This window comes from Eptatretus burgeri, chromosome 12 (genome assembly GCF_056783735.1).
Source record: "Eptatretus burgeri isolate ZD-2024b chromosome 12, Ebu_testis_v1, whole genome shotgun sequence".
NCBI lineage: Eukaryota > Metazoa > Chordata > Myxini > Myxiniformes > Myxinidae > Eptatretus > Eptatretus burgeri.
This window is the reverse complement of record NC_140972.1, coordinates 4,576,828-4,591,827: the sequence shown is the minus strand read 5'-3', so window position 1 is coordinate 4,591,827 and position 15,000 is coordinate 4,576,828. Positions and strand designations below refer to the sequence as shown.

Here is a 15,000-nt window from a genome sequence, read left to right as displayed (position 1 = left end):
GAACTGATAGGGATGGTTATGAGGTGTGTGTCGGTCCCCATGGGTCAGGAACTATGAACCAGAATAGCACTAAGTTCCTTGACTTTGCAAGAAGTCATGGACTTAGGGTGGCTGGTTCATGGTTTCAGCGCCCGCAAGCTCATCGCTGGACTTGGTATTCCAACGCTGGCGGTGTGGCAAAGGAGATTGACCATGTCCTCATTGACGGTCGTTGGAGGATGATCCAGAACTGCAGGGTCTACCGGAGTGCTCAGTTCCTCAATACTGACCACAGGCTTGTTGTAGCAACTCTAAAGCTGCACCTTAAATCCTGGAGAATGCTACCATCCCAGCCTAGGCTGGATGTTGCCAAGCTCAGGGATGAGAGAGTAGCTGAGGAGTTTGCGAACAGGCTGAGTGGACACTTGGGGGTCTGGGTGCTTTGGGGGTCCTGAAGAGCTTGTGGAGCACCTTCAAGACCACCGTCCTTGATGTTGCCGGTGGATGCCTTGGAGTTCACCGCAGGGCAAAGAAGAATTTTGTCTCTCAAGGGACACTGGATACCATTGACCAGAGTCGCAGGGCCAGGCTGAATGGCAGAGCTGAGCTGTTCAGGGAGCTGAGGCGTAAAACTGTACGTGCACTGAGGGTGGACAAGGAGGCCTATGTGCGAGGAATCTGTGAGGGGGTAGAGCATCACCTGTGGACAGGTGATTCTCGTCCCGCTTACAGGGGAATTCGCGCATTACATGCTCATCCAAGCCCATCCCTCGGAGCACTGCAGTTCGAGCAGAGAGTGGTAGGCTCTTGACAGAGGAGTCTGAAGTGAAGGCCCGCTGGGCCGGTTACTTTGAGCGGTTGTGGCTCAGGCTGATCCCCAGCTGTCGAGTTGGACGTCAAGGGTGTTACAATCCCTGTTGCTGACCCTCGACCAACTGTGGTCCACCATCGTTTGTGTAAACACAGGCTGCGGTGAACCAGTTGAAACGGGGCAAAGCTCCAGGGATCTGTGGCATCCATGCCGAACTTTCTCAAGGCTGGTGGAAAATGCTGTACTCGTGCCGTTGCATGCAGTTTTGTGCTCTGCCTGGAACACAGGCATCATCCCAACTGACTGGAAGAGGGGCCTTGTTGTCCCTCTCTGGAAAGGGAAGGGTGATCGCCAAGACTGCAACAACTACCGAGGGTGACGCTGCTCTCAGTGCCGGGCAAGGTCTTTGCTCGGATAATTCTTGATAGGGTTCGCCACCATCTGCTTGAGCACCAGCGTCCAGAGCAGTCAGGCTTTACACCAAAGAGGTCAACGATTGACCGTATCCTTGCACTTCGTGTCCTCACCGAACGCAGACGAGAGTTTCGGCAGGGGCTGCTTGCAGCCTATGTTGATCTCTGTAAAGCGTTCGATTCAGTGAATCGGGATGTCCTCTGGAGGATTCTTGGTCTTCGTGGGGTGCCACCGAAACTGATCGATCTGATGTCTGAACTCTACTCTGGTACTGAGAGTGCTGTGAAGTGTGGTGGTACCGCCTCTGACTTATTTCCAGTTGTTACTGGAGTTCGTCAGGGATGTGTACTTGCCCCCACACTTTTCAGCACTTGTATGGACTGGATTTTTGGGAGGATGTCGGAGAGATCAAGTTGCGGTGCATCGTTTGGCAATGTCAATATCTCGGACCTTGATTTTGCAGATGATGCCGTCATCTTTGCGGAGACTTTAGACATCCTCTTGGGGGCCCTCGAGGTGCTGAATGAGGAGTCGGAGCCGTTGGGATTACGGATTTCTTGGGTCAAAACAAAGATCCAGGCTTTCGGTGATATCTTGGATGCTGCTGTCCTGTCTGTGTCTGTTTGTGGTGAGGATGTTGAGGTCGTGGATAGATTCACTTACCTTGGCAGTGGTATTCATGTCTCCGCAGGTTGTGAGCCGGAGGTCAATAGACGTCTGGGTCGGGCCTGGGGAGTCATGGATTCACTGGATCATGGGGTGTGGCGCTGCCGGTACCTGTGCGGGAGGACGAAAGTCCGAGTCTTCAGGTCCTTGGTACTTCCAGTCTTGCTCTATGGGTGCGAGACTTGGACTTTGACCAAGGATCTGAGACGGAGACTTAATTCCTTTGGTACCAGGTCTCTTCGGAGAATCCTCGGCTATCGCTGGTCGGATTTTGTATCCAACGAGCGGTTGCTGAGAGAGACTCGGATGAGATTTGTTACCTGCATAGTCCGTGAGCGTCAGCTGCGGCTGTATGGACATGTGGCTCGTTTTCCTGACGCTGATCCTGCTCACCAGATTCTCTCAGCGAGGGAGTCTCACGAGTGGAGGAGGCCAGTGGGCCGACCACGTGCCTCATGGTTGCAGCAGGTTGACCATCATCTCAAGGAGATGGGGATGGGCCTGGCATCTGCCTGGGGGATGGCCAGACGGAGGCCCCTGGAGTACCGGCGGAAAGTGGACGCAGCGACGCGCTGTTCTGGCACATGCTCCCATACCTGACATTGCTGACAGGTGTATAAAATCAAGTACACAGCCATGCAATCTCCATAGACAAACATTGGCAGTAGAATGGGCCGTACTGAAGAGCTCAGTGATTTTCAATGTGGCACCATCATAGGATGCCACCTTTCCAACAAGTCAGTTCATCAAATTTCTGCCCTGCTAGAGCTGCCTTGGTCAACCGTAAGTGCTGTTATTGTGAAGTGGAAATGTCTAGGAGCAACAACAGCTCATCCACAAAGTGGTTGGCCACATTAGCTCGAAGAACAGGACCGCCGAGTGCTGAAGCACGTAGTGTGGAAAAATCATCTGTCATTGGTTGCAACACTCACTACCGAGTTCAAAACTGACTCTGTAAGCAAAGTCTGCACAAACACTGTTCATCGAGAGCTTCATGAAATGGGTTTCCATGGCCGAGCAGCCTCACACAAGCCTAAGATCACCATGCGCAATGCCAAGGGTCAGCTGGAGTGGTGTAAAGCTTACCGCCATTGGAGTCTGGAGCAGTGGAAACGCGTTCACTGGAGTGATGAATCACGCTTCACCATCTAGCAGTCCGACAGACGAATCTGGGTTTGGCAGATGCCAGGAGAACACCACCTGCCCAAATGCATCGTGCCAACTGTTAAGTTTGGTGTGGGAGGAATAATGGTCTGGGGCTGTTTTTCATGGTTCGGGCTAGCCCCCTTCATATATATATTTTTATACATATATATATATATATATTTTTTTAAGTCTTTGGTATGACAGCCAGGGTTTGAACCACCGACCTCCCAGAGTCGGAGCAGACACTTGAACCATTACAGCACTGAGTCTGATCATTTTGGCCTTCACTGTATAAAAAATTATATTGATAGGTATTGTATTGGAGATGGAGATGGAGATGGAGGTGTATTGGGATGGGATTATTGGCCGGACTTGTCGGTAGCAAGCGTGTGGATGGTTGATGGATACTGGGGTTGGTGCATTGCAGGCACGAGAGGCTGAATGGGCCTCCTCCTACTCCCAATTTCCTCGTGTGTTTGTGACAGTTTGCAAAAGTTCATTTGTAGCTCCGAGGCAATTTCTCTTTTTCAGGCCCTTGCATGGTAACCGATGAACAGTTGTTTCCAAACTCGAAATCTCATGTGAAATGCTGTGTTAACTTGTGGATGAAACTCCTAAATATCGCTCTATTACTAATGCGCAAACTTTGCATCGTCAGGAGATTTTTGGAAACCAGCCATATTCTGAGTTTTTCACCATTGTCGGAGAATAGCAAGAACAATTTGTGACCAGCATAAAGATGCTCGTCGGTTTTCAGAGCTTTGCGCTGAAATGTTGCATCACGAACGAGCTTGATCTGTACTAACCCTGATAACTGCTGGTGAAGCAGTCATGTGGACCCAAATGGCGACTGATGTTCGATGTCTCCGAGATGGAAAGGAAAAACGTTCACTCCAGTCGAGACTCGATGCTAATTTGAGACAAATTGCACTGAGCTGACACTCCTTACATCCTGGTTCTCACTTGCACCAACCAAGCGAAAAGGCTGCGGACGATATTCGAATCATGAAAGCCGGGTTAAAAGGTTCGCTCCCTCAGTGTGGCGTTGGAACAAACCAAATAATGACGTTTTATTTTTTTAATATGAACTCCGGCTTCCGACTTGCTGACGTACAACCGGCACGCGAGGCCTCTTTATCAAAGGTGTCCACTAGTGATGAAAGAAATGGTTAATTGGTGCATTGCTGAGCTGGAACCTTTCACCCTGAAGCCCTTTGGATATTTGGCCAAAATAATCTCACATTGCTTGTTGTACATTTAACATTTTAAACATCCAGCAAGCTAGATCGCTGGCAGTGCATATGTATATTCCTTGTTTAAATTTTTAATTTCGCCTCTGTGTGCATCGGAGGCTCCCTGTAAACTTAACAGTGAGCTCAACATTAGTTGACGATGATTTCTTCAATATCCAGCAACATGAGCACAGTGTGTCCCCGATGCTTGCGAATCTCCTCCACCCATGCCTGTCGGCATGCCTTGCTGCCTGTATTCACTTTCCAAACCTTGGGTTAATGAGGCTGTCAGCATGTGCACATCTTACTTGAGTGGCAGCGTGCACGGTGCCGAGTCTCCGCTGACGGCACGCATCCAATCCTAACGGTGACCCCCTCTTGGGGTGCTGTGTTCTCCTCCTTATCATTGAGCCGGTTACATACACGGCGTGCAAGAGGCTACTGAAGCATGGCTTTTCATTTTGAGTCGTAGATCCTTATTCGGTGAAAATGTTAGTCTCGTGATGAAGGATTTGCATGCTTTCCCGCAGGATTTGCCAAGTGTGAGAAACATTTTCTTTTTGTGGTGCACGTCATTGTACCTTTGGCTGTTTTCTGCCATTGTCTTGTTTTATTTTTTTATCCACGTCTCAGATGTTCCAGACTCGTACCATTTGGCAGGTTTCTACTTTTTAACTCCATTGATTGGTAACTTCTATGAAGTTGTGTTAATTGAGTAAAACTCTCTTTACTGTTGTTGATTATGTTGTAATTCTAATTGTGGGATGTTTAGAAGCTTATTTTTTTTTTTTACAAGAGGGAGGCTCATGGAAAAGCAGGGGTGGCGCAACAATTGGGCAAAATCAGCAAGATGCTAAACGAACAGGAAAGGAAGAGAGGAGAGGAGGAGAATGAAACGGTGAAGCCAGCAAGTAAGAGGGTTTGGTAAGGAAGGGTTAATGGGGGTAATAAAGTTCATGGGTCAGGATGTGGGATGACGAGAGATGGCTATGCACTGTATTCTCGAAATCCTGGAGGGAAGAGTGAGACGGAACAGCCTCTGCAAGGTGGATCCATGACGATGAGATGGATAAAGGAATAAAACAGTGCAGTCAGTCTGGAGTTTGGAAGTTTAACGAGGAAGAGGTTACCTGCAAAACACCTGCATCCTGGAGTTGCCGGGGATGGTCGGAGGACAGCAGAGGGAGAAATATCGGAGAATAGACGGTAGAAAAGAGAGACCACCGAACCTACCGGTGATTGCGAGCATCAGACCTTATACTTCAACCTCACCGCAGGAGATTCCAATAATTTTGAGAGCTTTAGTTTCCACCGAATCCAGGAGAAATGGCCAATTCCAATCAACTTTTATATTCGATGGTCGATTCCAATCTATTTCATTTGTTTAGCGAGAACACTGGTCCTGGCACACCAGAGTTTGTGGGTTGAAAACCAGCCGAAGGGAGTTGGATTCAGGATTTGGATTACAAGCTCTTGGAAATTTAAGTTGGTCACGGGAGAATTACCATATCGTAATCAGATTGTTGGTGAAGCCTGAGCTGGCGAATTAATGACTCTTGGTGATGGGCTTATCTGCCTGTCCCTCCTGGCCTGCTCTGCATATGATACCAGTCCACACCATGTGTGATACTGAGTGCCCTTTTGCCAGCTGGGTGTGGATTGAAATTGTGGTTTTTTTTTTTGAGGGGGGGGGGTTCCTTTTAAAGGTCTTCATCAGCGATCTGTCTGGGGTCTGGACAGATTCCGTTTGGCGTCGATTTATTCATTTTACATCTTCCAGATCTGCTCAAACTGGCCGATCGTTGACATGCGTCGACTTCGAAACACTCCGGCGAACAATATTCACCTGGGATCCAATTGAAGGTCACGTGACGACTGAGATTTTGTGTTTCTCCCGGTGCAAGGTATCTGCTTGTGCAAAACAAGGTTCGCCGAATCATTTTTTTGTTTTCTCACTTCAGGGTCGAGGTCGGTCATCCTCTCCCATTGAGTGTTGTTCAGGGTGAGTAAGGATAGATGCCTGGAGGAGTCGATGGAAGGTTGGTGATGCGATAGCGTGGAACAAATGTCGGAAAAGGATGATCTATGAGAGTGACTGCGGGTAAGGGGAGAGGTGAGGGAGAGCGAGGAAACGCGTGGTTCACAAGAAAGAGTTTGAAAAGGAGATAAGCGAAAAAGTGCAACATGATCCATCAGTGAAAAAGAGAAATGTGTTCAACCCCGGTCAGGGTCAAAATTGAATGGTTCGGACATGAAATCTTTGTGAAGCGATGCGAATGAACTGAGACTGCACCATGTTCACGGTCACATGGTTTTCTTTGACCAAAAGTTTGCCCACAGAGTAAAATGGTCTCCTTTTGGTCGGCGGTGTAAATACTTTTTCTCCAACACTAATTGTGTGGATGAACGATTTCAGGAAGAGAGGACTTCGAGTAATTGGGATGTCGGAAGAAAGGGAAGATGGGATCGAAGGAGAGGTGGAGGGGCGACGTATCAAACCTTACAGTGGATGTAACAATAATTGGTCTCGTACCCGCAGGAACTTTCTTCTTGAGAAACTTATTCTTACCGTTTCTCATTCTTTTGAATTGCTATGCCCGACACCACCTCCCACCCCCCACTCTCTTCTCTGTTGTTTTTTTTTTCTTTCTTTTCTCTTTTTTTGGTGAATTATTACCACCATTGAACGTGTGAACATTTTGACACGTCGGCAGCAAATTGTTGCAGAACTTGGAAGCTGATCTTGTTCGAAGTTATTTCCCTGATGCTTTGAGGCTCTGTGTGGGGATGGGGGAGGGGAGGAGGGGGGGTGCATAGGTTTTACGCAGACCTGTGTAAAAGGAATACTAATTAAAACAAGTTGTACAATTAGAGAGTTTATGATGGAGAATGATTATGCAACAAGAACACACTCACTTCCCATTGATTGTTGCATTTTACAGGAATACACCAAGGGGAGTAGAATGAACGCTTGAATTTAAATGTGTTTGGGGGGCCGTTTACATGGTATTAGGAGTGGGTGGTAAAATTGAGAAAAATATATTGGGAAATATATTAAGTTGGATCACCCCCACACCACCCGAGCCCTCTGCCAAATCGGTGATCGGTGGCTCAGAGGAGAAGTGGGGTGGAATGTTGTTCAGAGAACTAACCGCCTCCTGAAACCACGCTCGGTGGTGTGATGGTGAGAGCATCCACTCTTGGTCTGGGAGGTCGGCGGTTTGAACCTTGCAGAGTCATACCAAAGACTTTAATCATGGTCCATGCTGCTTCCTTGCTCAATGCTCGGCATTGAAAAGGATGGATCATGGACCAACCATCGGCTGGCAACAGCGTAGGATCTGGTGGGCCGAACGACCTCCTCCTGCACGTAAAGAAAGTTGATTATTCTTACTTCGCGACCTCCAATGTTTTGTGTGCACGTCGATGAATTAAGTTGCAAATCGTATTACTAGTGTTTGAGTCCAAAGTCCTGAGTTTTCCATCTTTTTTTCTGAGACAAGAGAGGGAAGGGGGGGGGGGATTTGGCACCGAAGGTTTGACCATCTTGTGCAATTGCTGAATGTTTCCTTCCTTCCAATTTACTGCACTGTCTATTACAATGCACGAGGTCACGTTGGGCTCAAAGTGTGACCCAGATATCTATTAATGCAGATATGTTCTTGAAGGGTGGGGGGGGGGGAGGGGGTTCATCACGTCAGAGCCACAAAAGGCATTATGGTGGTTCCATATTTTAATGCTATGTTAAATAAGTAATATGTTCCCTTACTGGAAACTATATGATTGGAGTCGGCCATTAGACCCATCAAGCACACATTGTGGTTGCCAATCTATGCTCGTTTGTCCATTTCTTATCTTTTTAAATGCTGAGCACCAAGCAAGGAAGCAACTCGTCCCAGAGTATTTCACTTGATTCACCCGGGGTTTGGCCCACCGCCCTCCCAGACCCAGAGCGGACGCTCAAGCCATTTACACCAGAGTCTGGGATCGAGACTCGAACCCGGGCTTCTTTGCGTTCCGCCAGCAAAACCTGATTTCCCTGAGCTGTTTTTGTCCATTTCTGTTGAACTTAATTACTTTTAATATGTCTGGTGTTGGATTCATGGCTAGAGTGATTGGTTTGGGATCCTCAGGTCCTGAGTTCAAATCCCACTCTGCCATTGAATTAATACCAGGTGGGGTTGACTCAGCCTGCCATCCTTCCGAGGTCGGCAAAATGAGTACCAGCTTGCTGGGGATGATCGAGTCATTCGAGTGTCCTGCGTCGGAGTGGCGACCCGTCCAGGATTGTGCCCAATAGCCAAGGAGACTGCTTCGGCAGCACCGACGCTCCGTACAGAGTATGGTGACTATGGTCCCAATGGATGGACGGTTGGTTAATTACTTTCAATGAAAATTCCAGTAATGTGTTCACCCTGATCACGTGTAAGAATGATTGCTGTCCCCTGCCTTTTGATTTTATTTTGTATTCTTGCAAGAAAACCCGAGACCCTCCCTTTTCCGTAAAGTATCAGTGTTTGGTTTGGGATTTGTAAAAGCAAAATGAAATAAATCCTCGACGGTAAAGCACTCGATCAATAGATCTCTGTAGATTTCAAAACTTGTTCGGTTTGGGTTTGTGGTGAGAAATATAGAGATCAGGTGGAGGAGACGTGGTGGGTGAAATTGACGTTGGGAATTAAGACGAGCAATAGAGGGTGTGAGGATCGAGTGGAGTGAACTTACAAACTTTTCAACTCAAAGCTCTCACTGCTCGTATGGCATTGTTGTTGGCGGGAGGGGTGGGGGTTTGGGGACGGTGGAGGGTGATTTATACAGGCCTACAAAAGCACAATGAAATATTATTTTAATGGTGAAGGATTATAAAGGGGTTGGGGGTGGTGGTGCGGAGTGATTGTAAGAATTTGTTTGTAGGTACAGTTGCTATAAGTGTTATAATTTGAAATATTTGATTGGTAGGCATGGTTCATGGATATCGTGAAGGCGGAATGCTTCAAAGGAACGTGTTCTCCCGTCGAGTGTGCCAAGCTCCTGGGCTCCCTGGAAGCTCCAGACGTGCAGACGATTCTGACAGCAAAGGTAAGCTCTCGTGACATTGTCTGAATATAATAATTCAAGCTGACCGTCTGTCACTGATAGATCTCCAATCGGGTCTCTCGACCCGAAAGTGTGTCTCGGTGTCACTCGTGTTGTCAATCCATGTTGCACATCTTATCAGAGTACTTTTCAGGCGTGGCTTTGAGCAAGCTTCCCTGAACCGAGGACATTGTGGACGTCGAGGCCGATGCGATGTCCTCTTGTCCTGACCCATAATTAGCTGCCAAGGAAACTGACTTAGGGTCTCGTTCGATATCAGTTGCACAATCAATTGGCACATTTGAAAAGAAGTGTTACATGATTTTGTGGTTTTTGTGAAAATATTTAAGCATTCATCTGGTTTGTAATTGCCATTACATTCACCGACAGCATTTTGAAGTCTTCATTGCTTCTTAATTGCTACAGGGTACAGCCGGTTGTTTCAACTGTCGAACTGTTTTTGTTCTCGTTGTTGAAATATTTCCATCACCTCTTGTGTTTAAATTGATTGAGATATTTACCTGTTGTTCAAATATTAAGGTTTTGTTTTGTGAAGTAAACAGCTTCATGGTTTTATGCATTCTTGTTGTATGCAATTGCTGTCCCCCCCCCCCCCCCCCGGCCACCACATTTAATCATCATTGTCATCGTCATCATCATGATCATCGTGAGGTTGTACCTTCTTTGATTTGAATGTAGCCTAATCTGACCCATTTTGGTATCACGATGGGGGGGGGGGGAAGAGACAAGAGGGGCGGGAGAGGGAAGGACAAAACAATGGAGAACAGAGACATTTGGAGATCAATATCCAATTTGTTCAACAGAAAAGAACGATATCCGGTGTCCACCGGCAGTCGATGCTTGCAGACAGGATACCCAGCTTAATGCCCACCTGAGGGGCGGTGCACTCATTGACACGATCCCCTCCCTGCCCGTGAAACACCAAACCGATAGTTATTCATTTGATTGAGACTTGAACCCCGGATCGTCGGCTCAGAGGCGAGAGCGCGAAGTCTGTGCCATCCTGATGGACAGAAATTATTCTGTACGGGTTAAATGAACCTAACCTGAATAGTGTCAGCAAAGATGGCGCTTGATAATTGGCCTGGGCTTTTGTTTACAACTAAACTTGGATGTACAGGATGGCCCGTTTGTATTGTTACACCCTGGCAAGCCTGTCCCATCATGCTGCTCCCACCAAGCCAATGATGCTGCCTCATGGCACAATTGCCAAATTACTTCCCACTTCGTCTCCAGACTCCACCAGCCTGTCCATCATTGACGTCTGGGCACAATCTAGAGGTGTCCCTGAAAAGAACATACCAATTGTTCACCCTCCAGTTGTGATATCTCCCATCCCTTGCAATGCTGTTAATGGCGTTACGTCAGCAGGATGCGGAGCAGTAGTCTCCTGCACCTCGTACCACTGGCATACGAAACCCGATCCAGAATGTCTGGGTCGAAATTCGATGCTGATTGCTTTTTGCAGATCATTGTGGAATGATCGTGCTGTTGAAATTCAGCAAGGGTGAAAATCTGACGATCCTCACAAGGATGGAACATCTGAATGAGGTTCTTCCGTTTATGGTCGAGCCATCACCGACGTTTTTCTATCCCTTGTGCGGCCTCATTGAGCTATCGCTTGGTGAACTTTCTGCTCCGACGGTACATTGTCTGTGTCTGAGAAATGATGCTGCAATGAACTTCATACTGGATGATGTACTGGCAAGCAGCGGCAGTCTCAGTCGTCCTCCGTCGCACCATCTCGATGGCGCGAGCCAAATCATTTGGTGCTCATCGATGCCTGCACGGTCATTCCTAAACTGCCCGAAGCCACATGGGTCGCCATTTTTTGTGGAAGGTATAAACATTGTTCATGTGCACACATGAACACATTTTCACATCCAATTTCCTCATTGGATTTCTTCTTTTTTTTTCGCCCTCAACATGAGCTTTGGTTTGTGGACACATGACTAATACATATCTGAACTGTCAATCCACAGTTTAATTGACCGTTTAAAAGTTGTTGTTTTGATTTTGTGTTTGTTTGTTTTTTTTTTTTTTTTCCTTTGTGGTGGTTATACGTTATTGCAACAAATCGCTGATGATGACAAATTGCAAATGAAGAAGCTTAAGTTATGCTTCTGTCACGGAGCAATGATAGGAAGTTAATTACCTCCACCACCGAAGGTTGATGGAGGTTATGTTCTCACCCCTGTCTGTCTGTCTGTCTGTCTGTCTGTCTGTCTGTCTGTCTGTCTGTGAACAGGGTATCTCACAAAGTTGTGGACGGATTCGGGCAAAACTTGGTGGGCAGGTTGGGTATGTAACAAGGAAGAAGTGATTCGAGTTTGGTGAAGATCTGAATCCGGATCCAATAATTTTTTGAGTAATTCTTCACTATCGAGTGATCGGGCTGAAACGTTATCTCAAAAAGTTATGGACGGATTATGACAAAACTTGGTGAATGAGTTGGTTCGGTGACATGAACAAGCTGATTAAATTTTAATTGAGGTCTGAATCCGGATCCGGCCTATCAGTGGGATATAAAACGTAAACTAATCAGCCCGGCGGAGGTATGCACTCTCCCACGTTGCCTTTTAGTTTTATCTTGTCTCTTATTGCTCTGTTTTATTTATCGATGAGGTGTAAAATAAAACCACTGAAATTAATCAATCAAGCTGAAGGCCTTCGTAAATAACATCCAATTACCATTGCAGATAGCCAACATCATGTGAGCGACTCCGGCGAGATACCCTGCCATCTGTACTTATGGTTTGGCCAGAATTGGTCCGGCGTCGTCGGCCACTTGGGATCGCATTTACCTTGTGGAACCAATAATTGCTCTTGATACGTTTTACATTGTTGTCACCGCAGGCAGCTGTATCGAGTCTCATTGCTCAACAAAAGGCTTCATCGCATGATGCAAATTTACACTCAGTTACCATGATGGCGCGATGTGTCACCAGCTGCTTCGGTTGGTGTAAAAGTGAAGCAATGCTGTAACACACACACACACACACACACACACACACACACACACACACACACACACACACACACACACACACACACACACACACACACACACACACACACACACACACACACACACACACACACACACACACACAACAATACAACAGATTTCAAACATTTAGCTTTCAGCATGCAAATGACTTCCCGAAGGATTTCAAGTCATTAAATACCCGTGGAATTTTTCACTGCCTGCGGTCGCATTGTGCCTGTGATCTTGAGGAATCCTTTAGAATGATCACGATGGCTGTCTGCGTTCGAGAAATGTTAGGGGGAAAAAAACAAAAAAAACAAGCAAATATAGTGAATTTGTGGAAAGAATTATTTGAACACTGGAATTTTCATGCGTGATGTTTATTTGCAGTTTTTTGTTGGGGTTTTTGGGCTCGCTTTCTTGTAAAGCACCGAGTTCTCCATCTTCCTCAGCATTGTCTGACTTCCTTTTGGATAGATCATAATCTGATGCTGGAGTCTGTACTGTACTCCACATCGATGCATCTCTGACACACCTTTGTTTCCTCTGCTACATAACCTCCATCCATCAGAGTCGACGGAGGTTATGTTTACACGCCCGTTCCGTCTCTCCGTCTGTGGTCAGGATATCTCAAAAGGTTGTGGATGGATTTGGACAAAACTTAGTGGACAGGTTTTTGATGTGTGTGCCAAGGACGAATTGATTAGATGTGTAACAACAAGAGTGGACCCCTTTTCAGCATTAGTTGGTGAACCTCAAATACCTTAGGGTGTCTCTCGTTAAAGAGTAGGGGACTTTACGAAGGCACTCTGCAGGTCAAAATTACAAAGTTCTGCCCCAACCGGTTCAAGTTGAACGTCTGGCACGGCCAGTCAGTTCCTTCAAGTATTGAGCTAAACTACCTCCTGCGGCCAACCCCATAAGAATTGGAGACGTTGAAGTAATCGGCATCCTCGTAGTCATTGTCGAAGTCGAAGCAGTTGTGGTCTCTCATTAAAGTCATCGTTGGCACTTAATGATCCATATATATATATGCAGTTGAGACTCATAATGATGTCTGTGTTTTACAAATCGTTATTTTTTTTTTTAAAACAACTGAAAACTTATCATGGAGCTCACTTTTCATTGATGAACAAGTTTCTGGAATAATAAATATAAAGACCAGAGGGCAGCAGCAACTGAAAGTAAAATGGTTTCACAGCTTACTTGATCACTGCTTCCATAAACGAGATCGCGCTATTATAATGAAAGTGTAGACAAATGGGGAGCAAGGTGACGATACACCTCTGGGAATGTGCAAGATGATTGGTTTGGGATAAATCTGCGACTGTAAAGCGATGTGTTGTCGAGTCGGCAAACATTTCTAAATTCTGCCGCATGGACTCCCTTCAACATTATGGAGGCAGAAACCTGCACGTGATCATCTCCTTCACTTGCATCTATATTTGAATATATCAACATCGTGCAAAGTTATCACACTTACCTGTGAGCTCTCTCTCTCTCATTGTGGTTTGATTCATGATCCGACTATAAACTGTCACCCTGGCATTTCGCAGGCAGAGTAATTCGACAATGGGCGCCATACCTCGGATGGATGTTAAACTGAGCGTCCCATCTGCGAGTATTAATTGATGGACGTTAAAGATCTCACAGCATCCTTCATGAAAAGTATGGGGGTTTGACATCCCTCCACTCCCCCCCCCACTCCACCCCCCACTCCTCCCCCCCGGGAGTTTGCCATCCCTCCACTCCCCTCCCCCACTCCCCTCCCCCCTTTTCATACACCTGTCCAAAATCTTCACTTTTGATGAATGTGTTTTTTGCATGGACAACGAATCATGGAAGACGTGAGCAAATCTTACGTGCTCCAAGGCTACTGACTTCTTACTAAAAAAGGAAATGCATGATGATGATGATGATGATGAAGATGATTATTCATTATTATGCATTATTATTTAAATAAACCCACAAACTGCTTTGCTCTTCATGCTCAGGTTTTCTCTTCTTGTTTTTCGTTTTATGAGGCCTTTCTTCATGCTTTCAAGTTTCTAAAGCAATAGATAGCAATCATTTGTGCACTCATTGCGACGTCGATCGTTTGATGACAGCAGCATCCTTTGTCACCGGGGCAGCAGAGCGAGAAGCAGTGATGGACCTGCTGAGCCCATGTTGCACTTTGACATGATGAACAAGTTCAACTTCTTTGACATTGCCATCTAACAATGGTGGGCTTTGCTCCCCCATGGAATGGTGCCTGTGTATTCTGCAAAGGCATTAAGCCTTTCTGCGATTTTGTTCACCAGGAATTCAATGTGGCTGTCCTGCCGGTCGGCATTGCGTTGAACATGAGGAACTCACAGAGCCATCCCGCGATCTTGCAGCTCATGCTGCGTATTACATTGGAGAGAATTCATGATTGGGTCTCGCGTCTTGGGAAAGGGCACTGGGCCTTCCCACCCTCGGAGTCGAGTGCTCAGCAACCCTACTGGATGCATTTGCTGGCTCTTGGCGGTGAGTGTTGTTTTATACACAGTCAAGCTCCACTTTTTTCAACAAAGCAATCGTCATGAGAATAAAAGGGAGAATCAATCAAATTCCCGCTCTTTGGACAAGTATTACTTTGATGGACATACCGACATTGCATAATAGTATGCGACAGTGATCCA

The 15,000-nt window shown here is 46.5% G+C and overlaps 1 protein-coding gene across 5 annotated transcripts in view; it reads left to right on the top strand.

Moving 5' to 3' along the window:
- HTT (huntingtin) overlaps window positions 1–15,000 on the top strand; it is a 637,913-nt gene that overhangs the window by 399,861 nt on the left and 223,052 nt on the right. For all 5 annotated transcript variants that reach the window (XM_085849284.1, XM_085849282.1, XM_085849286.1 and 2 more), the window contains 2 exons: window positions 9,208–9,327; window positions 14,638–14,845. In XM_085849284.1, the coding sequence (XP_085705410.1) occupies window positions 9,208–9,327; window positions 14,638–14,845 (328 nt within the window). The remainder of the gene's footprint in view (window positions 1–9,207; window positions 9,328–14,637; window positions 14,846–15,000) is intronic.